We start from the raw sequence: 26,498 nt of genomic DNA on the forward strand, positions 1-26,498 counted from the left end.
TCACTCCTGCGCAACCAGATAAATTAGGATCGGGGACTTGATTACACTAGTTAATCACTAATGCCCTTTCGGTACCTAATCTTGTTTAAACCTTGAGGTTTTTTGGATGTTTGAGAGATTTTCCATGCATTTTGGGAGGAAAAATATTTTGTTGAGTCTTTTTCTAATTTTTTTGGACACAAAAGGATTTTTGGTATTTTTTGGAAAAATACAAGTCTTTTTTTTTTTGGCTTTTTCAGAATTTTTTTTGCTTTTTCATAAATTTTTGGCCTTTTTTGGATTTTTGACATTTTTTGGAAAATATGAAATATTTTCGATTTTTTTGATTTTTTTGGAAAATAAAACATTTTTTAACATTTTAAAACATTTTTCGGTTTTCTGGAAATTAAAATATTTTTTAATATTTATTTTTGAAAATAAATTATTTTTTGATTTTTTTATTAAAATATTACATAAAATAATAAAAAGCCGACCGGGTTGGATCCGGGTTGGGTCCGACCCGAGTCGACGACCCAAAACGCGCACGGGCCCGCAACGCGAGCCTGACTCGGATTTTTTGCTTTTTTTCTTAAAAACTCAACCCACACACACACGGAATTGGGCCTATTAAAAAAGGATGCCCGGCCCGTTTTTAGAAACCGGCCCGACGAGTGCAGGTCCGACCGGGAAACCCTACCCGGAAACGGAGGAACCGGGTCAAAAGGACCCGCGGCCCGGCCCCGGCCTCCTCTCTCCTTCGTTTGCTCGCGGCGCGGTGGGAGGGACCGAGGCGTCACGGGCAGACGGCAACGACGGCGCGATGACGAAATAGACGGTGATGAGGGCGGCGACGGCGTTGACAATGGAGACGACGGCGACGACAGTGGAGACAACGACGACAATCCGCTCAGCGAGGACGACTGACAATGGGTCTGTGATGGGGGTTTCAGTGGCGGCACGGTTCGAAAAGGGGGAAGATGCGACGGCGGCGACACGACCGGCAGTGGTGATGGTTACCGTTACCTGTCTGTGATGAGGTGGCGAACGGTGGCGGTGACAGGAGGTAGTGACGTCGGCCCCGTAGCTCCTAGATCTGGCGTGGCGTCGGCGGATCGATCGTGACGCGGCTCAACGAGGGGTCTCGGCTTCTCAGATCTGGTCCTTCGGAACCTCCTCTCTCCGGCTTCGACTTTCTACGGCCACAGCTTCTCCGGATCTGGCCCTCCTCTCTGATTTCTCTCTCACTCAACCTCCACACGCTCGGATCTCTCCCCTTCGGGCTCGCTTGCCGCTGGCCTCCCCTGAAGTCTCTCGGAGGGAGGTCGATCGAGCTTCGCGACCCGATTTCTCGCGTGCTCGCTCGTTGATTCTCCCTAAAGTCTCTCAAGGGAAGATCTCCGAGTTCGCCGTGTCCTTCGACGGAGGTGGTGCCTCGCTATTTATAGGCGAGGGGGCAGCCGGTCGACGGGGCTTCGACCGCCGGTCTTCACATGCCGAACGGACGCCTGCGGCCGAACCGGCGTCCCATCCTCGCTTATCTAGCGAAGCGTGCTCGGCATTGAAGGCAGCCATTCATGGCGCCTGAGATTTGTCATCTCCGGCCGACGTCGGCCTACCCTCCTCGGCTGTAGGTTGTCTTCGAGCGCGTGTGTTGCAGAGGCGTAGGGAGAAGAAGGGAGAAGAAGGAAGAAGAAGAGGAGAAAAGGGGCTGGGTGAGGGGAAAAAAGTGGGCTCTAGGCCTACGTGGAAAAGAAAAAGAAGAGGGGGTCAAGGCGCGAAGGCTCGGCCCCGATGGGCTGCGATTTTTTTTGTTTTCTTTTACTTCTTCCTTTTTTTGGTGTTTTTGTTATTTGTTTTGTTTATTATCCGAAAAAAAAGGGAAAAATACATAAGTAAAGAAACTAAGGTCAAATTAATAACCTAATCAAAATTTTAGGTGTCAACAGCTGCCCCTCTTTGAAGGTGAGTTCACAGAGGTTGCATTCAAAGATAAACCTGATACCTAAATTTTGTCTATACATATGCAATAGATTATATGATATTTAGGACCTAGTGTCCCATGCAGAAAATGAGCAATATAACATTGCATATACTAAGACAGATAAGAAGATACCTGTAGTTACTTACCGGGAGTGAGTGAGATAGGGTGTGAACCCCGAGTTTTGGCAAGTATCAAGGCGTCATCTTACTGTTGCATGAGGAGATTGCTTCTCTAGGACCCGAACCATTCTTCGGTCGCCTATTGGAGCAATAAGTGGTTTGTCTAGGATCCGAACCTTTCTTCGGTCGCCTTGACGGGAATTGCTTTTCCAGACCCGAACCTTTCTTCGGTCGCCTGTTAGAGCAATAAGTTGGTTTGTCTAGGACCCGAACCTTTCTTTCGTCTTGACGGGAATTGGACCCGAACCTTTCTTCGGTCACCTGTTAGAGCAATAAGTGGTTTGTCTAGGACCCGAACCTTTCTTCAGTTGCCGTGACAAGAAATTGCTTTTCCAGGACCCGAACCTTTCTTTGGTCACCTGTTAGAGCAATAAGTTGGTTTGTCTAGGACCCGAACCTTTCTTCGGTCGCCTTGACGGGGAATTGCTTTTCGGGACTCGAACCTTTCTTCGGTCGCTGTTAGAGCAATAAGTGGTTTGTCTAGGACCCGAACCTTCCTTCGGTCGCCTTGACGGGGAATTGCTTTTCTAGGACCCGAACCTTTCTTCGGTCTCCTTGACGGGGAATTGCTTTTCCAGGACCCGAACCTTTCTTCGGTCGCCTGTTAGAGCAATAAGTTGTTTGTCTAGGACCCGAACCTTTCTTCGGTCGCCTTGACGGGGAATTGCTTTCCAGGACCCGAACCTTTCTTCGGTCGCCTGTTAGAGCAATAAGTTGGTTTGTCTAGGACCCGAACCTTTCTTCGGTCGCCTTGACGGGAGATGCGCTGACCTTTCTCAGGGCATCTGTTTGTTGGGAGATAGTACCTGGACGATCACAGGTACAAACTCTTGGGGGATACCTGGATGATCACAAGTATTGAAGGGGTACTTGGATGATCGCAAGTACAAACTCTTGGGGGATACCTGGATGATCACAAGTATAAAAGGGGTACCTGGACGATTACAGGTACAAACTCTTTGGAGGATACCTGGATGATCACAAGTATCAAAGGGGTACCGGACGATTACAGGTACAAACTCTTTGGAGATACCTGGATGATCACAAGTATCAAAGGGGTACCTGGACGATCACAGGTACAAACTCTTGGGGGATACCTGGATGATCACAAGTATCGGTACTCTGGGACAACCCGTACAGGTCGAGTGTCGATAAGAGGAAGTACCCGGCAAGTGGTAGGTACTTTAAGACAAATGGGGATAGAAATATGCTTACCTGGCAATATCTCTGATCTCTGAGAGTATGTCTGTTATTTGCACAATATACACACATGATTGTATGTGTTGTAAATTCATGAGTTCAAATAAGATTCATGCATGATAATTTTGTCAGTTTTGCATCATTTGATTTCCACTGGGGAAGATTTTGAAAGACAACCTTCATTTAGAATGTAGATGTCTTGAGCATGCCAGATGAGGGACTTTTAGTCTGAAAGGACTTTCCGCTCACTCTCATGGAAAAGGCTATCCTGACTATTGATGTAGGATTTATAAGGACCACACTATCTCACTGTCATCATGTCAGCAGGGGTCCGAGTATTCTCGCAAACAGTACGACTTTACCAATGTGAGAGGTCTTTGTCAAAACTGTGATGAAGTCTTGGTCAGCGGCTCATCAAAGGGGACCATCAAGGTTGAAGCTGATGGACGAAATTGTTGCACGATCATTTCTGGGTTTACAAGTCAAGAACCCTGTGAAAAGAGATAGAGTAATCTTGCTCGTACTTCTTCGAGCGATGTTTATGCACATATGAAATCCTACATTAATTGAAGTGCCCCTAGTCTGAAGAGACTTTTACAATGGGATGCAATGTAGGCTTGATTCATGTGTAAAAAGGTGAGAGCTGGTGATTGCCTTGGCATTTGTCACTAGTTTTTCTTCTCACTGTCAAATAGAGGTTCTATGGACTACAACAGCAACATTTTCTTGGCTGTATTTTTGACTGGGGGACATTGGCCTTGCTTTTACCAGGCACTGGCTTTTTCATGCCCCTATTTTTATTCTAGTTCTTCATTTATGGGCATTGACCTTGCTTTTACCAGGTACACTGTTTTTTTTTTTATGCCCATGTTTTTTCATTCTTGTTGCTTGAGAGCTGATCTTGACAAGTTCAAGCAAACGCCTTTGTTAGACTATTGAGTCTTCATCTTTTGCCGGCGCTTTTGATTATGCTGCTCAAACGGCGGTAGCTTCGCTTTGCCTCCATGTGAGGGTGAATTTGAGACTCAATTGAGTTGTACAATAGATACAAGTGCGTAAAGAAAGAATTGTTCTTCATGACTCTAGGGCACTTAAATTAATGCGAGTGTTCATATGCAATAAAGACACCTAAAGATTGATGCAAGTGCGAGCAAGAAAACTATCTCTCTTCTCACCTTGTGATGCTACTTCACCTCCGATCTGCCCCAGTGTGGGGTGGTTCTTGACAAGAATAGGACAGAAATTTCATCAGTGTATGGGGCTCAATGGGGTGAGCAATGAAATGCCTCTCACTGTTTTGGTTATCGTACCATTCGCGAGAGAACTCTTTACCCTGCAGTCATGGAATCTTCTGCACTCATCTCACAAGTGTATAGATGGGGGACTGTGTGTAGGAAATGGCTTGCCTTTCATCATTCTGACGCGCCTCATCCAGCATGCTCAATTAATCTTCTATTCTTCACTTAGCTGTCTATTCTAATAATCCTCAGTGGAATCAGTGACTTAGATAGGCAAAATCATCATGCATAATTCATCTGGAAATGACATGCAACATTTCGAATATGATGGAGTTTTGAACTCTTCAAAACAAGTGAATGGTTTTGACTCAAAAAAGACCCTATTGACAACTTTAGGGGCTAACATAATGGTGTTTCCAAATATGTTAGATTTTGAACATCAAAAGGGTTATTTGCAAAGGGATGTCAATGGTTGTCCCTATTGATTTAGGGATATGACACATGAATGATCAGCCAAGGATTGGGAATCTGATCGGGCATCTCTGCTTTTGCCCCTGCAGATAGAAGATGTACAAGTAGATCAATTAGACAGGCCCAAAATTAAAGGTGAATTGAGGCCTGAAGGATCTCTGTCCTTTGCTTTGGCGATACTTGAGACGCCATTTTGCTTGCGAGAGTTTGTCATGCCTCTCATTGATCTGTTATCTTTGTTTTTGACAGTCGGGTGATCCTACAAAAGATAGGAAAGAATGTGTCAATCACGATTTTTCACAGGAGTTTAAACAACTGGGAGCGATACAACATTACCCTTCACTGCTTTGCAGATGATTGGATGGACCCGAAATGTGAGTGGGACACGAAGTCCTATATCTTTTGCTTCGTTAGATCACTTGCTTTCTCGTAATTTGCAAGCGCAAGAGAAGCAAAATTTTTTTTATTATTTTTTTCTACTAAGCGGCTAACTGCCGCGTCGGGGATTCGAACCCCCGACTTCGGACCATTTCGCTTCTTCTCGGATACCACTCGGCTAAAGGTGCCGACGGTGTTCGTAGGGCGCTGTTTTTTTTTTCATTTAACCGACTCGGTTCCTGGACGTCACGTCCTTTCATACCAAGTTAGGTATGGGTCATTTGATTTGTCCAAATTAATCATTAAGCTTGCTTCTTGAATCCTATGCTTCCTGTTAATAGGAGAAAATATGTCAAAAGTGAGTTCAGATACTATGAGTATTGGAAACGATACCAAATTACTCTTCCCCAAAGTTTATATTTGCTGACTCCTGGGGATATTTGAATGTCAATGACGGCCTTTTGTTTTCGACACAGTTCAATGTCTATTTTGATTGGCCCTCCTCATTTGTGGCCCTGTGTACATGATTGATGATTTACAATGCCTTCATTCTGTGGAATTCTGTCCTTGACCATATGACCATTAGCAGCATAAAGTCATGTACTTCAAGCTTCTATGGAATCTGATATGGACAATCAAAACCTCTAATTTCTCTGATGGGAATTACTTCTTGCGAGAGCCTGCGTCTGGAACAAAAAGTGAAGCTTCCAGATTCTAAGATTGTTGACTGGGACAGAAGGTTCCTTCTAACCAGACCAGTTCTTGAATGACGCGTCCTTTACACCGAGTTGGGCGAAATTGACATGGATTACTCTTACGAGTCTGCCTGGGTAATGTCGATTTGCTCAAGTTATGCTATTGAATTTGCTATTTGATTTTCGACACTTCTTTAAATGCTGGTGATTATCATTCATTTTTCTTCATCGAGTCAACCAAACACACATTTTTTATGATGGTGGAAATACATCACTCATATATAAAGGTGCATAGGCATTTTCATTCTGATAGAGAAGTGCTTGGCAATGCCAGACAATGAACATCTTTCAAGGGTAGCACTTTTTCACAGCATCGGAATTAACTGGTTTAGAGAATTCTCGCCCATCCATCTCAGTTAGGATCAAGGTTCCTCCGAGGAGTATCTTCTTTATTACATAAGGACCCTTGTAATTTGGGGCGAACTTGCCTCCGGGCTCTAGAAAGATTGGCAGTGTCTTTCTCAAGACTAGCTCGTTTACCTCAAAGTGCTTGGGTCGTACCTTTTGATTGAATGATCGAGCTACCCTCTGCTGGTAACACTGACCATGACAGAGGGCTTTCAGTCGCTTTTCGTCGATCATATTCAGTTGCTCAAGCCTTTGTTGTGTCCATTCTTCCTTGGACAATCCTGCTTGGGATAAAATTCGCAGGGAAGGGATTTCTACTTCCACGGGCAAAACCGCCTCCATGCCGTAAACTAGGGAAAAAGGCGTTGCCCCAGTGGAAGTTCGAATCGAAGTTCGATATGTTGTTAGTGCGAAGGGTAACCTCTCATGCCAGTCGCGGTAGTTTTCAGCTGTCTTGGATAGGATTCTCTTGATATTCTTGTTGGCGGCTTCCACGGCTCCATTCATTTGTGGACGATAAGGGGATGAGTTCAGATGTTGGATTTTGAACTCAGAAAACAATTGATCAATCAACTTGTTGTTTAGGTTTGACCCATTGTCGGTGACGATAGCTTCCGGTATGCCATAACGGGCGATTATGTCACGTTTGATGAACTTCATAACGTTTCGTGCAGTTACGCTTGCATAGGATGCGGCCTCGATCCATTTTGAGAAGTAATCGATTGCGACCAAAATGAATCGGTGCCCGTTTGATGCCTTCGGATTGATTGGGCCAATTACATCGATGCCCCACATTGAAAATGGACACGGCTTAGATAACTGATGCAATTCAGTTGGAGGGACATTTATCTTGTCCCCGTGAATCTGACAACGATGACAGCTTCGCACATGCTGGGCATAATCGCCCTCTAAGGGGAGCCAATAATAACCTAATCTCATTATTTTCTTAGCCAACATACGTCCATTCATGTGAGGGCCACATACTCCCTCATGTATTTGTTGCATTATTTGTGCGGCTTCATTTGCATCCACACACCTTAACAGGATTGAGTCATATGATCTTTTGTACAAATTTTCACTGCTGACGAAGAACCTCGAAACCATTTTCACTAGGTATTTTCGATCCGAGGGAGTGCTTTCTTTAGGGAATTCCTGCTTCTTGACATATTTCATGATATCATAATACCAGGGTTTCCCGTCGGGTACTTCAGTTATAGTCATGCAATGAGCTTGTCTTGCCAGGACTTCAATCTTCAAAGGCTCCACTTCTAACCCTTCTATTACTTGTAACATAGATGATAACGTTGCTAGCGCATCAGCGAACTGATTATGAATTCTAGGTAGGTATTCAAACGAGACGTCCTGGAATTCTCCCACCAATTCTTCCAAGTATTCGTGATAAGGTACAAGTTTGGCGTCTCTTGTCTTCCACTCGCCCACATTCTGGAGAATAATTAAGGCGGAGTCACCAAACACTTTTAGTTTTGTTATTTCCATTTCAATAGCCGCCTGCAGGCCGAGGATGCATGCTTCATATTCAGCTATATTGTTGGTGCATGGAAATATCAATTTTGTAGCCACAGGATAATGCTGCCCATTTGGGGATATCAAGACTGCCCCGGTGCCGGAACCTGACAAATTTACAGCTCCGTCGAAGAACATAGTCCATGTGTCCTCTTCTATTGTTGAAATTCGGTCGTCTGGGGAATTATCCTCGCGTTCTTCTTTAGGGCAATCTGCTAACATATCAGCAATCACCCGACCTTTAACTGATTTTTGCGACATCACTTGGATGTCAAATTCTGAGATCATGATTTGTCATTTGGCCAATTTTCCCACCAATGCCGGGCGACCGAGCAAATACTTGATCGGGTCACTCTCAGTTACAAGGAATGTTAGGTAATGCAAAGTGTACAGCCGGAGTCTGTGCAACACCCATACCAACGTAGCGCATGTTTTTTCTGATTTGGAGTAGTTTTGCTCCGATGTGGTGAACTTTTTACTCAAATAGTAAATGGCTCGCTCCTTCCCATCATGGGGGCCCTTCTGTGCCAACATTGCACCTAGGGATTCACTGTTGATGGTAAGGTAGAGAGTCAAAGGGTGTCCTGGAGTCGGGGGTACTAAAACTGGGGGTTTCATCAGGTACTGCTTTAGATTTTCGAACGCCAGGCGGCAGTCGTCATCCCATTTGATTTGTGCATCCTTCCTGAGAAGCTTAAAGAAAGGTTTTGCAGTTTCAGAAAGTTGGGAAATGAATCGCGCAATGTAATTTAATCTTCCTAGGAGGCTCAGGACTTCTTTTACAGTCGAGGGAGGAGGCATCTCAAATATCGCCTTGGTTTTTGACGGGTCTACTTCTATCCCTTCACAGCTCACAATGAACCCAAGTAATTTGCCAAAAGTTGCCCCCGAACACACATTTTGCCGGGTTCAAGCGCAACTTGAACTGGCGAAGCCGATCGAATAATTTCTCTACGGTCTTCACATGGTCTTCTCCATGTCTGGTTTTGGCGATCATGTCATCGACATATACTTCAATTTCTTTGTGCATCATGTCATGGAAAAGGGTGACCATGGCACGTTGGTAAGTTGCTCCTGCATTTTTCAGGCCAAAAGGCATGACCTTGTAGTGGAAGGTTCCCCATGGAGTGATGAATGCCGTTTTTTCTTTGTCTTCTTCTTTCATCCTTATTTGGTTGTATCCTGAGAATCCATCCATGAAAGAGAAAAGTTTGAATCCAGCAGTACTATCCACAAGAACGTCTATGTGGGGTAGCGGGAAATCATCTTTTGGACTTGCTTTGTTCAAGTCGCGGTAGTCAACACAAACCCGAATTCGACCACCCTTCTTCTTTACTAGTATAACGTTTGCTACCCAACTGGGGTATCGTGAGACTTCGAGGAAACCTCTTTGAGGAGCTTCATTACTTCTTCTTCAATCTTTTTTGACAATTCCGGCTTGGTTCTTCTTAGTCGTTGCTTCTTGGGGGCTACATCAGGGTTGGTTGGCAAGCTATGCTCCACGATCATTGGATCAAGGCCTGGCATATTGGCATATGACCATGCAAATACGTCTTGATACCTCTTTAGGAGGGCAATTAAGCTTGCAGCTTCTTCTTTAGGAAGGTTCGCGCCGATCTTTATCTCCCTTGGACCTTCTGTGCTACCTAAATTGACAATGACGGTGTCTTCAGTAGTAGGGGGCCTTGCTTCTTCGTGGCGCTCCCAATTCCGTTGAATTTCATCGGAATCATCAAAATCATCATCCGAGTCTTTAGAATTGCTATCATGGCTACTTACGGTGTTGGTTTGGACCGTTCCCATACCCTCGCCTGCCGCTAGATTATTCCTGTGTCATAGAGTAGATAAATAAGGTTAGTAGCATGCATGCTTCTTTCTTTTGAAAAGGTGATAAATTGCTCTTGAAGATTTAGGACAAGGAAACATGAGGAGACCCAGGCCTCAGATTTCTTCTTTCATTTGATGGCTGGCTATCATCAACGGGCCGGTTTGGTGTGTCTCCTCACGCCCTCAAAATGTTTTCAACTTTATTTATTAGTAGACAGATTTACAAGGTGATTTCAAAAAATAGTTCCTTGAGTGGAACTGATGTTGAAAACAAAACAAGCCAGACTTTAAGAAATATGTACAGGCTCCCACGTAGGGGAGTATGCAATGGAATTAAAAAGGGTTCTACTCGAGCGGGCCTGCACCTATTTCCCCTGACAGTCCTTCGTTGATAGCGCCCACGAAGAAGTCTTCATACCAGTCACCAGTCACGCCTCCTTGTGCTCCCAGCTTTGTGAATTTCAGATCGTCCATGCCTCCCCATCCATCAAGGATGACGCTCTGATGATGGTCATAGAAACCTTGGGGAATTTAATAGTTGACATAATAGTCGAATTTGCCACTTGGTTAGCCCAAAGTGTCCATGATTGCCTTTCCTCTATGTGCTTCCTTAGCATGCTAAGGGAGTATGGTATGGGTGCTAGGTACCACAAGGAGGTCATCTTTGCCATAACATAGCCACGGGGAGCGGAACGTGAATACCCCAGCATCTAAAAGATCTTGAATCTTGTCTCTCAGGATGGTACAATCATCTAGTGAGTGTCCTACTTCTCCTGAATGATAATCACTTACATGGATGGATCATAATCAAGGAAGTACTCGGGAGTAGGATGCCTCAGCTCTCTAGAGATTATTCCTTGCTTTAGGAGGATGGGGAAAATAGTGACCATCGATTTAGGAAGAGGCGAATATGACCGCGTGCTTCTTGAGGACTGTGGTAGCCGAGCTCCTTGCCAAATTATGTTAGTAGGGTCTCATTCACTTACTTTGGCTACCAACTCCTCATTGTGACGAGAGTGGAATGTACGGGCAGCTTGAACAAAATTTTCTGTCAAGTGGTATATGCTATCGCGTAGTTCATCGACTTGACGCTGAAGCTGGGTGAACGAGAAGCTATCGCCTGCTTCTTCTAGCTGTTCCTCCTCAATGGCACCTACGAAAAGGTCCCCAAACATGGTAGTCACGTCATCTGGCCCTTCTTTCTTTGTAAGTACAGGCTGAGTTATGCTCTTCTGACCTATGCCCAGGTAAATAGGAAACTTCATGCTTTCATGGTTGAATTGTTTTGGAACGCCGATCATTTCTTCTTCCTCATGCATCATCTTTGCAGGGCCTGGGAAGGTTTCCTCAAGGCGAGGGTATACGAGGCTGGTCTTCTTTTTTGCTTTTCCTTCATGGTACTGCTCCTGATATCCTAAACCGATGGTGTGAGGTCTCCTCAAGGCTTTGATAGGCTCGCGGATGCCTTGGTTTCCCCTGCCGAGCCCTTGACCCGAGATAAAACCGTATCCAGTCATGATTTTCCCTACCATGATCGCAGTGCTTGATATTTCGGGGACATGGGGTGGAGTCCCTTGAGTTTCGTGTATAGTAGACACAAGCTTGAACGATTGATAGCTGGATTCATTTTTGTCACCAGGTTCAACATAAGGGATGGCCATCTCATGGTAGATGCGGTGATCTTCTTCTCCGCGGATCGTGATCAGTTTTCCTCCAATCACGAACTTTACATTTTGGTGGAGGCTTGAAGGTACTGCTCCAGCGACGTGGATCCATGGGCGGCCTAAGAGGAAATTGAACGCAGTGGGGATATCCATCACTTGGAACAAAATTTTGAATATGGTTGGGCCTATTTGAACGTCAAGCTCGATCTCTTCCACTGTTTCCTTCTTTGTCCCATCGAATGCTCGAACGGAAGTTTTGGGTGTCTGGATTCGTGATGTCTCTATTTTAAGACGACATAGTGTTGCTAGTGGACATATGTTAAGAGCAGATCCATTGTCAATCAGTACTCGAGCGACGTGAGATGCGTTGCACTTGACTGATATGTAGAGGCCTTTGGTGTGTCCTCTACCCTCCTCGGGGATCTCTTCATCAGAAAATGCCATTTGATCTTTTAGAAGGATGGTACTGACAAACTCCTCAAGTTTGTCATGTTCAATCATTTCAGGAACATGTACTTCACTTAGTACCTTCATGAGGGATTTTTGATGCTTGACAGATGTCTGAAGTAATTCTAACAAAGAGATCTGTGCTGGTGATTTCCGTAATCGTTCCACCACATTGTACTCGCTGGCTTTAACTACGGCCAAAAACTCCTTGGCTTCTTCGTCAGTGACGGGTTTGGCAGCCGCGTATTGGCTTGAGCATAGGTTCGCCCAGATCTCGTGACTAAGCCAACATCGAGGTTGTAGGACCATGGTACTGCATTGTTGCCTTCGTATTTGTAGGGCTGGGGGATCTCAATGACTATAGCTGCTTCTGCTGTCGATGCTTGAACTATAGCTCCTTTCCCTTCAAAGACGCCCTCAGGTGGGGTGGAATCCTCCTTCTCCCTCTTTGCGTTTAGTGTGGCAAATTCTTCATCCCAATTGATGACGACTTGCGATATGGTAGAGACCATGCCGGTGTGGCCGGCGTACACGATTATTCCGGCCTCTATCATTCTTAATACCCTTTCCTCCATTATTGCAAAGGGTGGTATTTCATCATCTGGATAATACCCGGTTTCTACTAGCCCTCAATAGATGTCAGCCATATGTGCATTGACATTTCTGATTTGACTGGCTTCATAACTGAATATCATGTTTACTTTGTCAGCGTGATCAGGGAGCGGATTGCTTTGGACATTTGGCTTTGTATTTTGGAATGAGAAGGCCTTAGTATCCAGCAAGTTCTGGATCCGATGCTTAAGGATAAAACACTCATCAGTTGAGTGGCCTACTTCTCCCATGTGATAGTCACATTTTTTTGACGGGTCATAACTAGAGAAACTTTCAGCGTTGGGTCGCTTTAGCTCAATTGAGAGGAGGTTCTTGTTCAGGAGGATTGCCAAAACCTGTGATAGAGATCTAGGAAGCGGAGTGAATTGTCTTCTGTTATTGTAGCGCTGGGGTGGTTGACGACTAGTGGTCTGTTGTTGGCCTGTGCTTGTTTGAACGGTCGGGAGGTGACCGGTATTTGCAGTGTAGGTTGCATTGACATCTACCAAAGGTTTTTTGTCTTTTTTCAGGCTGAGCCTTCTACTGACAAGCGCAGGTTCAGTGAACTAGCCATCCCTTAACCCTATCTCAATCTGCTCTCCTACTGGAATGAGTTGATTGAATGATTCAGTGATCATAGTCACCATTCGATTGTGGTATTCATAGGGGAGGGTTTTGATGAACATTTTTCTTAGTTCAAAATCAGTTGGTTCGGGACTGATCTGGGCGGCTAGATTCCTCCATCTAATAGCATATTCTTTGAAAGATTCATGCTTTTTCTTTTATGTGCGCTCGAGATCTTCACGAGAAGGGGTAATATCCATTATGAACTTGTACTGCTTAAGGAATGCTTCACTTGCTTCACTCCATGCTTCGAGGAGGTTTATATTTTTTGTGATGTGCCACCTCAGGGCGGGACCTACCAAGCTTGACTGGAACAACTGGATCATTAAAGGTTCATTATTAACGTACTGGGTCATTCGAACCAAATACATCTGCAAGTGAGCTCTTGGGCAGGTCGTGCCATCGTATTTCTTGAACTCAGGCATTTTGAATTTTTCCGGCATTTTGACCTTAGAGTTGATGGAGAGGTCTGTTGGAGTAGGATCTTGAAGGCCTTGCAATTGCTTTAGCCTCTCTTCAAGTTTCTCAAGGCGTTTGTCATGTTCAGTTTTAGACAAACTATTGGGCTTTGCTTTCTCGACTACGATTTGGTGCGCATCATCCTCCAATTCGGGCATGTTATCATCGGTATCTCTTCCTTGATCACCTCGGGTAGACGATTGCGGTAACAATACTTCGATTAAGGCTGGGGTGGGAGCCAATTTGCCTTGGATGGAATCTATCTGCTTTGAGAGTTGTTGAAGCACATTGAAGACTTGCTTCATTTCACTTTCCATAATCTCGACACGGCTTGGTACATTTTCTTAAGCCATTTTAGCTTTTGGATTTGGCGAATACGACTATGATGTGATTACCTGGTCAGCACAGAAAATGGAGAAAACGTAAATGAGGGAAACACATGGAAAACTGGCTCATGGCAAGGGTCGAGTCATTCTTATTTATTTACAGGAGATTTATACAATGCCAAAAGGGCTTTTTACACAAGTCAGAATGACCCTAGATATTCACATTAGAAATATTCACATCAAAAGTCCCGCTGCCCATTTTTATATGCGATGGGAAGCTCCAGTCTTGTGAAGCTGCTTGCTCCTTCGTACTAGCTTTGATACGTGTCTCTTGCTTGTCTCCAAACTCTTTTCAAGAGATTCAATTCGCCCTTGTAGGGTAAGCTTATCAACTACATCGGGGATTACTGGTTGCAGCTCCTTGGGAATTATATGATTGAGGATGTAAAATGTGGATGCATGATGAGCTTTTTCTTGTCCCTTTAACCTTCTGGGTACGATGATCTTCTCGGTGTGACATCTACTCCATGCGTTCTGAATTACGCGAATCTCCTCCAAGTAGTTGTAGTCTGTACGGGTGAAAAGGATTCGGAACAATCCTGATTTGAGCGGTGGCGGGATTTCTTGGAGGACCCTGTACTGATGAGCCACCCTATATGGGTAATATGAGGTAGCTCCGAAGAGGCCCAGCAACGGGATGGGGTTGTAATAATTAAGCACAAAGCGCACCTCTCCTGCAATGAACCACTTAGCTCGCCATAGGAATGTCTCAGGGACCGGGTTTTTTAGCAAGTTAATCCACCGAGAATACTCTTCATTGGGAGAATATTTTTCCAAGGTTTGAAACTTTTGTAATGGGTGTTTAAACTCGTTGATTTCAAATATTTGCATGAGGTGCCCAAATCCTTTGATATGGGAAAAGAACCACATTTGTAAAATTTTTGGAGCGGCCCTCATGATTTTTTCTTTTTGGTCCTTGAAACGATTAAGGGATAAAAAGGTTTAAGCTAAAACCATGTTTACATATCCTGCTCCGAAAGTGACTTGATTTACTACCCATGCGATTGAAGGATTTATGGCATTCTTTCTATATGGGAAGATGATAAATCCAAAGAAGGCCAATAGGAAGATCTTGGTTTTTTGGGTCATTGATTGTTTTTCAAAACATTCAGTTAAGGATGATAGTGGAAAAGCATTGTTGTTGGCTTCAACAATTTCTCTTACCGAATGATTTTTTAAAAAGCGTGATAGACTGACCACGGGGTCGATGCCAAATGGTGGTTTAGCGAGGTCCCTTCCCAAGGGCATTCCTATGGCGAGACTATACTCTTCCAATGTTGGAGTTAGTTCAAATTTTCCAAACACAAAGGTAGATGTTTCAGGACACCAAAAATGTGGTAGTGCCTGTATGACTCCGGAGTGGATATTGATTTGGAGCAACGGGAGGAGATGACCGATTCTTGCTTTGACGCGCTCTTGACCCAGCTGGTCTAACTGCTTCCACCATTTGAGAAGCTCTCCCTTGGGGGTAGGAATGAATTGGATATCAATTCTTCCCATCGCATATAAGAACGGGAAATACACAACCTGACCCTATTTTGCCATGAGCCAGAAAGACTGAGTAAAAATAAATAAATTACTTTGCTTTTAAAGAAAATGGCAAGCATAGAGACATACATATGGGACGTGTGGCTCGATTTCTAACTGAGAAGGCTTGTTGAAATTAAAAGGGTATCCGCCCGTCGCAGTCTCGCGTTAGCAGCATACCCCCTTAACCTCGGCTAAGAAATTCGGGGAAAAGAAAGGCAACCTCTACATCGCAGTCTCGCGTTCGAGGTCGTATCTTTCTTAACACCATCATAGAAATCCTATGGCGGCCTAGGTTCGGCGGCCGGGTTGTGTGCGCCATGTGTAGTGCTAAAACTTTTAAGGATGCATAGCAGTTTATAATCACAAAACAATTTATTTTAACAGAATAAAAAAAACTCTAAGTTATTATCCTGCACAAAAGAAAAAAAACCCAAATCAGCAAAGCATTTAAACAAAGATAAAATGGCCTAAGTCCTCAAATTCCCCAGCGGAGTCGCCAAGCTGTCACGACCTCTCTTTTTTTTTCGGCGCCCGCAATCGGGTGCGAGCGCCTAAAGGAGGCTAATGGCTCGGTTGTAATTATTAAACCCAGACTCTCCCAAGTCCACCAATTCACGACTTTAATAGTATGAGTTTTTAACCTGTAAATCAATTTTTAAATGGAGTCGCCACTAATCGATTTGGGGTGGGTTGATTAGAAACCCAAGTGAAGTATCGGGAGAAATACTCACTCTGCGCAACTGAGAGAAATTAGGATCGGGATTTGATTACACTAGTTAATCACTAATGCCCTTTTGGTACCTAATCTTGTTTAAACCTTGAGGTTTTTGGATGTTTGAGAGATTTTCCATGCATTTTGGGAGGAAAAATATTTTGTTGAGTCTTTTTCTAATTTTTTTTGGACACAAAAGGATTTTTTGGTATTTTTTTTGGAAAAATACAAGTCTTTTTTTTTTGGCTTTTTCAGAATTTTTTTGCTTTTTCATAAATTTTTGGCCTTTTTTGGATTTTTGACATTTTTGGAAAATGTGAAATATTTTCGATTTTTTTGATTTTTTGGAAAATAAAACATTTTTTAACATTTTAAAACATTTTTCGGTTTTCTGGAAATTAAAATATTTTTTAATATTTTTTTGAAAATAAATTATTTTTTGATTTTTTTATTAAAATATTACATAAAATAATAAAAAGCCGACCCGGGTTGGATCCGCGGGTTGGGTTCGACCGGGTCGATGACCCAAAAAGCGCACGGGCCGCAACGCGGGCCTGACTTGGATTTTTTGCTTTTTTTCTTAAAAACTCAGCCCACACACACACGAAATTGGGCCTATTAAAAAAGGATGCCCGGCCCGAGTTCAGAAACCGGCCCAACGAGTGCAGGTCCGACCCGGAAACCCTACCCGGAAACGGAGGAACCGGGTCGAAAGGACCCGCGAACCGACCGGTTCCCAGCCTCCTCTTTCTTTCGTTTGCTTGCGGCGCCGGTGGGAGGGACCGAGGCGTCACCGGGCAGACGGCAACGACGGCGGCAACGACGGAATAGACGGCGATGAGGGCGGCGACGGCGACGACGGTGGAGACGACGGCGACGACGGCGGAGACGACGACGACAATCCGCTCAGCGAGGACGACCGACAGTGGGTCTGTGATGGGGGTTTCAATGGCGGCACGATTCGAAAAGGGGGAAGATGCGACGGTGGCGACACGACCGGCGGTGGTGATGGTTACCGTTACCTGTCTGTGACGAGGTGGTGAACGGTGGCGGTGACAGGAGGTAGTGACGTCGGCCCCGTAGCTCCTAGATCTGGCGTGGCGTTGGCGGATCGATCGCGACGCGGCTCGACGGGGGGTCTCGGCTTCTCAAATCTGGTCCTTCGAAACCTCCTCTCTCCGGCTTCGACTTTCTATAGCCTCAGCTTCTCTGGATCTGGCCCTCCTCTCTGATTTCTCTCTCACTCAACCTCCACACGCTCGGATCTCTCCCCTTCGGGCTCGCTTGCCGCCGGTCTCCCCTGAAGTCTCTCGGGAGGGAGGTCGATCGAGCCGCGACCCGATTTCTCACGTGCTCGCTTGTTGATTCTCCCGAAGTCTCTCAAGGAAGATCTCCGAGTTCGCCGTGTCCTTCGACGGAGGTGGTGCCTCGCTATTTATAGGCGAGGGGGCAGCCGGTCGACGGGGCTTCGACCGCCGGTCTTCGCACGCCGAACGGACGCCCGCGGCCGAACCGGCGTCCCATCCTCGCTTATCGAGCGAAGCGTGCTCGGCATTGAAGGCAGCCATTAATGGTGCCTGAGATCTGTCATCTCCGGCCGACATCGGCCTACCCTCCTCGGCCGTAGGTTGTCTTCGAGCACGTGAGTTGCAGAGGCATAGGGAGAAGAAGGGAGAAGAAGGAAGAAGAAGAGGAGAAAGGGGCCGGGCTGAGGGGAAAAAAAAGCTGGGCTCTAGGCCTACATGGAAAAGAAAAAGAAGAGGGGGCTGGGCGCGAAGGCCCAGCCCCGATGGGCTGCGATTTTTTTTGTTTTCTTTTACTTCTTCCTTTTTTTTGGTGTTTTTGTTATTTGTTTTGTTTATTATCCGAAAAAAAAGGGAAAAATACATAAGTAAAGAAACTAAGGCCAAATCAATAACCTAATCAAAATTTTAGGTGTCAACAGCAGTTTTTCGAAGGTGAACCATTAAGGGAAAGCTAATGCATTAATAGGTAGGCATGAACAGTTGCTTACTAAAGAGATGGTGTTGTCACCTAGTGTGGGAGAGCCCACGCCCACACCAATCGCAACATGGGTTTCAATTCATATGTGTGATTAAACTTACTTTGGAGCTGTGGACAAAAACCCAAGTAAAATGTTGAAGTATATTTTATTTCTACAAACCAAATATAGTTAATACAAGGATATGATTAGGCCACTATTGCCCTTTCAGTACTTATTCTCTTTATTTTGAAAATGTATTGTGAGTAGTCTTGATTTAATCTTAAATCACTAAAATGGGACAAATAATCATGCGGGTGCACATGTAATAAAGTAATGCTTAATAATAATAATAAAAAGGTAAATAAAGTACTTAATGATAGATTTGGAAACTTGGGTGCACTAAGTAGGCAAACTCAAAGCTTCTCTACTATAGTGACTGTTTGAGAAGACAAGTTTAGAGGTACTACCCAAAAAGCAGGCTGATGGTCCTTGGTTAGGTGCAAGCTTTTCCAAGCCTTTACTTACGCGACATTGAGGTTCATTTTAAGTTTCAATTAATCCTAAAAGATTCTATGTGAATTGGGAGTTGCCGTTAGTCTATTGTGGTTGATCAGAAACCAAGTAAAACACGGGATGATACCTCACTTTCTACACGAGTAGAGTTTTCTATGAACACTCAAGTATTGAAAGACTTAAAATAAAGATGTGGAAATGAAAACCCGATACTCATCGATAGAGAATATTACATGGCATTGGTCTAAGCCCCAAGACATGATCTCCCATGAGCTTGACTCGATACCAAATCAGGCAAAGAATGTACATGGCTTTGTTCTTGAGCCTTAGCGCATGATCCCCCATGAGCTTGAATTTATAGACTAATTACCTATTTAAATAAAGGGTAAGTGACCGAAAATTCTATCTATTTTTGTTTGAATGAGAGATCTAATCTAAACTATGGTATCCATATTATTTGAGAAAATGATTGTATGGCTAAATTGATTTTGATTTTCTAGTTGAAGTAACTCAACTAAATCAATCACTATTTCCTATGAGCTTGATCTAATACTAGTCGGGCAAAGAATGTGCATGACTTTGTTCTTGAACCCCAGGACATGATTCCCCATGAGCTTGAATTCATAAAGTAATTCTTATTCAAATGTTAAGTGACTCAAAATTTTATCCATTTTGTTTGAATGAGAGACCTAATCAAAATTATGCTATCCATTTTACTTGAGGAAATGATTCTAAGTCTAAATTGATTTTGATTTTCTAGCCAAACTAACTCAACTAAATCTATTACAATTTCCTATGTCAATTAACCAAATTATTCTTATTTTAATTATATTTAAACTAGACAAACCCACCTAAACTTAAGTGCCTTCAAGGGGCCGCCTTCTCCTATGGTAGTCATGGGTCTTCATTCACACTCCACAGTCATAAATGCATTCACTCAATACACACAATAGCAACATTTGATAAAAATAATAAGGGTTCAACTTGCAATTTAATTTGACATACATTTTGGTAATCTCATCCACCTCTTATCATCTCAGGATGCATTAATTAATGTCAAGTAATTACTAACCCCCACTTGCAAAATTTCAAGCAATGGGCTTTGTCATTCAGCACCTAATCAAGATCTCATCACCATTCCTAACTACCCACCGATTGAATCATGCATAGCCAATCGAAATTGATTACATAACACATCAGTTCAATCACACACAAGGTCAATTATGCATGCATTGAGGCTAGTTAGCCTCAACAATCATGAAATCAATTACTTGACCAAAAGGTTAACTTCTCGATTTTACCCATTATTTTAACCATTTAGTGTTTAATCCAATTGGGGGGCCTTAATGAATTTCAAATTGAATGATTCTGATTCTCAAACAAAACATAGGATGTCCACCACAACTTTCATTTAGATCACTTTTTCTTGTTATTGCTCAATTGGTACACTTTATTTAAGTAAGCCCAACTACTCCCTATTTTTTTACCTTATTTCATTATGCTTCTTTCAAAATCCGGGAAAAATATCAAATGACTACCAAATGCCACCAAGTTTTATGTGCATACAGCTTATCACACGTTTATTGGCAAATTAAAATGGTGGAAATTCGGATGGGCAAAATTGAGGGACTTTTTGGCTATCAAAGTGGATTAGTTTGTGAAGGAAATTGTGGGAATTGGTATGGGCAACCTCCTCAGTAATTTTGGCCATCAAATTGAAGTTGTTTGGTGGGAATTTGAAGAAGAAAATCAGCAAATTCGTATGGGCAGCAAGGGAGCCATTTTTGGCCTTCAATTTGGTTTGTTTGTGAGAGGATTGAGAGAAAATTGGCCATTGGGTGTTGGCTTGACAAAATGGTGGCTGAAGACTTTAAGGGAAAACACTTGAGTGGAAGATAATTGTGAATGGCAACCCATTGGCCACAAGCAAGACTTTCAAGCCTCTTGTCCCCTTGTTTCTCTCCTCTTTCCCCTTGGTAAACCAGCCCTCTGCAGGAGCTATCTTCAGCTTCTTCTTCTTCTTACTTCTTCCTCAACATCCATTTTCTTCTATTGTTGAAACTACAAGCACCCAGGACCAACCCATTAGCCTCGCAAGCTGTCGAACCGAGCCCAACCTTGTGTCCACGTCGTCTAGCTCGCCTCTAGTCTCGCCAGTCACCGTGGTTGCCACCTGCACATCTGCCTGTGCCTAGCGACCATCGACCAGCCCTGCTGCTACCCGAGCTAGCCACTAGTCTGCCTGGCTCTGCTGTTGTTGCCTTCGCCCGCGTCCGAGCTGTCTGGCTCAGTCAGCTACCTCAGCCGCGACTGATTCAACCCCTCCATAGAATCGGTTCTTCCAACCAAGTCATAAGGCTTGCAAGGCTTACAAGGCTTTTTTTCAGCCTCTTCTGGCCCTTTATTAGGGATGTCGTAGGCCTGGGATCTGACCACCATTGCGTCGCGTTCGTTGTGAACTCATTTTCTCGCTAATCCGGTGAGTTAGCATCCTAATCTCTGACTAGGAAGTTAATTGCACTTAGTTGGATTAGTTTAGGCTTAAGTGATGCTTAGGGGGATTAGTTAGCCTTAATTAAGATTAGTGTAATTTAGTTAGCTTAACTAGTTGGTTAGACTATTTAGTTAGGCTAGCTAGTAGTTAGGTGGATTAGTTAGGGTATTTAGTTAGCCTAGGTGGATTTAGTTAGTTCAAATATATTAGTCCAGTTAGGTTATTTAATTTAAATAAGTTGTTTAATTTAAATAATTTGCAATTTATTTAATTAATTATTAATTAGCGTAAATTATACTGGATAGTCGGTTATCAGAATTTTACGCTGATTGTTATGGTTGTGTTGATTTGTGAAATTGATTATTAATTTATGCAATTGAGTATTGGAGGATGATTTTTAATTATTATTGCAAAAATATGATTTTATGGTATTTAATTAGAAAAATACTGGGTGTCGGTTTTTTTCGCCAAAAATGTTTTATGTACTATATAAAATCGTGGAATTTTAAAAAAGAGAGTATATCATGTTGTGTATGGTTCGATTTGACTGTGTGACCACGCACAATTATTTTATCGGGTGTTTTTAATATGAAGAAAATTAGCCAAGTCCATTATTTGAATTGGAAATATTTGAGTGCAAAACATGGTGTTCTTGGTCCAGAATGGATGTGCGTGTGATCGCTATCGAAACCCGTCACCCGATGAAAGTCGGGGAGGCAATGCTCCTTTATGGAATGCCCCATGTCAACGGATGCCAGTCGTAGTGGAGGCTGGGCCGATGCTCCTTCGAGATGCCATCTAGATGTAAACGTTGCCATGTCCAACAAAGTGGGGGTGATGCTCGGTTATACCGGATGACCGCTGACTATTTAGTTGGTAGTGGCCGTTGGGTTGTAAATAATTGGAACACGCTTGAGTGATTGAGATAGCCACGCTTGATTATGGGACGAAATTGTGTGGCATAGAATGTGACGTGTCATAACGATTTGGCCTTATAATCGGGACCCCTATGATTGATTGATATATGATATGAGTTGTTCTAATTAATGATTTACACTTGCTGCATTTATATATAATATATGAGATGTACTAACGTGCAGGGAGGTGCTGAGGCGAGGTAAGTCTTTTAGGGTGCATGTTTAGGCTCCCTCTAGGTGAATTCTGGTCATAATCGGAGTTTAGGGTGTGGACTTGCTGAGACTTTGTCTCACTCTATCATAGTTTAAATTTTTACAGATCCTTAGATGGAGGTGAGCCGCGTTCATTTTAGGTTGCCACAAGAGACGGAGACCCAACATACCACACGGGACCCCCTGGACCCGTGAGCTCGTTGCAACCACTATTTGGGTTGATGATGGCCTACTTCAGTTGGAACCTCATCACTTCAAAGCATGGTTCCGTCATGGGCTTGACAGGGTTCAGGAGGGCCCCTTGGATAGTTTTGACGGACCTGCCATTGATACTAAGTATGAGGTGGTACTCGACCCTGTCGTGGACGCCAATATTTTGGCTTATATCGAGGCAAACCAGGGGCTTGAGGTTGAAGAGCTCACAGTAGAGGTAGCTGATCCTCTAGACATCGACATCCCAGATGGTGTCGTAGTAGACCCGGATCCCAAGTAGGTAGGGTCCAGGGTAGGGTTAGCCTGATAGCTTCTTTTGGTTTTAGACTTTTGTATATAAATCTGATGTGTTTATAAAGTGTGTTTTGTGTAAATTGGTTGTCTTGCTTTTCTATCCCATGTTTGATTGTTGTCTGGAATTTATTAGTTCGCTTCCGCATGTGCATAAATCAATTGGGTCGGTGACGCATCCTGGGAACGTCGCATTTTAGTCGACCGCCAAGGGATGTGTGCGTGCCCCGGGTTTAGGGCATGACAGGGATCTTGCCCTAAGGCTTAGGAATTAAGCCATGTACATTCTTTGCCTGATTTGGTATCAATTCAAGCTCATGGGAGCTCATGTCCTGGTGCTTAGACCAATGCCATGTAATATTCTCTATCGGATGATTATTAGGTTTTCATTTCCACATCTTTATTTTAAGTCTTTCAATACTTGAGTGTTCATAGAAAACTCTACTTGCGTAGAGAGTGAGGCATCATCCCGTGTTTTACTTGGTTTCTAATCGACCACGATAGGCTTGTGACAACTCCCAATTCACTTAGAATCTTTTAGGATTAATTGAAACTTAAAATGAACCTCAATGCCGTGTGAGTAAGGGCTTGGAAAAGCTTGCGCCTAACTAAGGGCCATCGGCTTGCTTTTTGGGTAGTTCCTCTAAACTTGTCTTCTCGAAGGGTCACTACAGTAGAGAAGCTTTGAGTTTGCCTACTTATTGCACCCAAGTTTCCTAATCTATCATCAGGTACTTTATTTACCGTTTTTTTTTATTAAGCGTTACTTTATTACTTGTGCACCTGCATGATTATTTGTCCCATTTTAGTGATTTAAGATTAAATCAAGGCTGCTCACAATACGTTTTCAAAATAAAGAGAATAAGTACTAAAAGGGCAATAGTCGCATAATCATATCCTTATATTAACAATATTTGGTTTGTAGAAATAAATTATACTTCTGCATTTTACTTGGCTTTTTGTCCACAGCTCCATAGTAAGTTTAATCGCACATATGAATTGAAACCCATGTTGTGATTAGTGTGGGCTTAGGAGAGCCCACGCTAGGTGACAACGCCATCTCTTCAATAAGCAACCGTTCATGCCTACCTATTAATCCATTAGCTTTCCCTTAATGGTTCACTTTCAAAAAACTATGGTAGAGCAAAATGCATTGAAACTAATGAGCCCTAATCAAGAAGGAAGTATTTAGTCAAATGTCATCAATTGGATCACCGAGACGACGAATCAACTGAACTTGTATTTTTATACTTCACACTGGTCATTGTTGCATACTACCTTACTCTATGCGACGAGTTAACATCTATACTCAGATGATATTTTTGATATTGTATTCCGATTGATTAATAACTGCACTTCAACGAACTCAGATTTGTCACCGTGCCAAGAAAAACTGGTTTGGTATTAGTTAATTGTCATCTCTATTCTTGGTGCTATTCTATCATCATGTATATTAGGGCCTTTGGCTAGAGACATTGGACCGTCGTTTGTCATTAATGTCCATATGAATCACGGCTCCAGAAAGGTAACCTAATCCCTTATGGATGATTGAGAACCTAACTTTCTAGTTAATTGAAAGCTGAGTCATTGAACAAATGGCGTGTGAATAAGCTGTCTAGCAAACTATATAGTCTATGCATTCGAGTCTATGACATGGCAAGATCGTTTTCATCAAGATTAATTCAAATTTGATAAGCCTGGTTCTCAGCAACAAGTGGAAACTTTTCAATTAGATTGTTGGACCACGGATTAGTCAAAGGATTGAGAATTGCGAGCTTCGAATGCTAGGATTAAGACGGCCTATTCTGGGCATTTTTGGCTTGAATTTTTCTCCTCTCCTTCATTGTATAGGTAAAAAGAAGGAACCAAACCTATTTTCTAGGTTTTAAATTGATTAAAACGCAAAATTGTCTCATCAATGATCGAAAAAACAGATATATGAGAATATTAGTCTTGGGTCGATCAACATCTGCTTTACATATATCTAGAATATGAGACTAATGAAGAAGAAAGTGTAAGGAATCATAGACAGAATATATACATAAACATAAGAATGAGTTAAATGAATGTGCAACCATCGCTAGAAAAGCTAATCGTTTAATGGTTAATACAAAGAATGACAAAATAGCACATGCCCACTAGCTATTACTAGTGGAAGAGAGAATAGTACAAAATGGAATAATAAATTAATTTCTAATTGAACATATGAAATATCCTATTTTTAGTAAATATCAGTAAAGATCTTATTACAGAAGATGAATTTATTGGAGGATAATGCAATATATTTTCTGCGCTATATTTAGAAAATCACAATAAAAAAATTAAAGATCAATACAATGCGGTGGACATGAGGTAGGTCATTCATTCTTATTGTCAATATCACAATAAATCTACACCGCTTGATCTTTTAAAGTTCCTTACCCTTTTTCCACGCAAAGGCTTGTCGTTGATGCTCAGCTGCATATGTTTCGCGTAGAATAAGTTAAATTGTAACGGGGTCTCTTTCTGGATCCTGAGTGATGGGACAGATGCTTGTAGCATTTGGGGGTCCCATGACAAGCTTTGACATACCACTTGTCATTTTTGTATTTTATTTATTTTTTGATATTGCTCTTAAAATGTCTTTCATTTCATAGTAGGTTAATTATATGGTTTGGTTTTTCGATGATTTAATTAATAGAGGGTTAGGTCATTTTTGGATTTATTTGGGTGACTACACAAGCAGACAATCTGAGTCGTTGATATGTAATTAAATGCAACTGGCTGAGATACTCCCCATGTAGACTCCTTCATTCCTTTATTTAAGAAAAAAAAGGTCCTAAAAGCTTATTTGTTTCGTATTTTCTTTCTTGCCAAAATTTAAATTATTACTGAAGTTTAGAAATATGAAAATCTATGTGAATTTACATGTTAATATTTGCATTTATGAAAGTTTCAACAATTTTGGTATTTAAAAAAGTCAAAGTATGTGAAGTGCAAATTTTTTACTTTGATTAAGCACAAATCAAAAGTACAAATAAATCCAAGCAAACTCTGTCTCAGGGGAAGGTAAAAAAAAAAGTGAATAAAAAAGAAACTTGTTCATAAGTGAAATTGTTGGTATATCATTTTACTTACGAGATATTACTAGTTGTTGTAAGCTGATTAATTATTTTGAGTAATACAAACGATTATTTTTAGAAAAATAATTTCCAAATCATCTTTTTCCGCATAACAATCCGAGTCTAAAATCTAATGTATTTTTCATACTATCATTCAGTAAATCTCAAAGAATAATCACATGTGAGGTGAGGTAAATAGTGGCACATGATAATATTTTTTATTGAATTTACATTTATAGGAAAAAAATTTCAAAAATTTTTAAATCTGTTGCACTTTTGCCAATTCAATCATAAACATTTTAACTTTGTCAATTTAGTCCTAAACATTTTCAATTTTTTGTCAATTAAGTAAATTTGGCCAATTTTGGTTGGAAAATACTAACGTGGACGTCGGCGATACCACATAGAACCACCGGCATTGACGTGAATAATTTTTAATAATTTTTTAATAATTTTTGAATTTTTTTTTGAATTTTTTT

The 26,498-nt window shown here is 42.4% G+C and overlaps 1 protein-coding gene across 1 annotated transcript; it reads right to left on the minus strand.

Moving 5' to 3' along the window:
- Nucleotides 1–6,469: 6,469 nt before the first annotated feature.
- On the minus strand, nucleotides 6,470–12,566 carry LOC120291824. The gene is given in 7 exon segments (XM_039309572.1): nucleotides 6,470–8,941; nucleotides 8,943–9,383; nucleotides 9,440–9,881; nucleotides 10,299–10,381; nucleotides 10,529–10,653; nucleotides 10,908–12,241; nucleotides 12,298–12,566. Coding segments are annotated over 7 exon segments (5,166 nt in total).
- Nucleotides 12,567–26,498: the final 13,932 nt, after the last annotated feature.

The sequence above is a fragment of the Eucalyptus grandis genome, chromosome 3 (assembly GCF_016545825.1).
Source record: "Eucalyptus grandis isolate ANBG69807.140 chromosome 3, ASM1654582v1, whole genome shotgun sequence".
In the NCBI taxonomy this organism is placed as follows: Eukaryota; Viridiplantae; Streptophyta; class Magnoliopsida; order Myrtales; family Myrtaceae; genus Eucalyptus; species Eucalyptus grandis.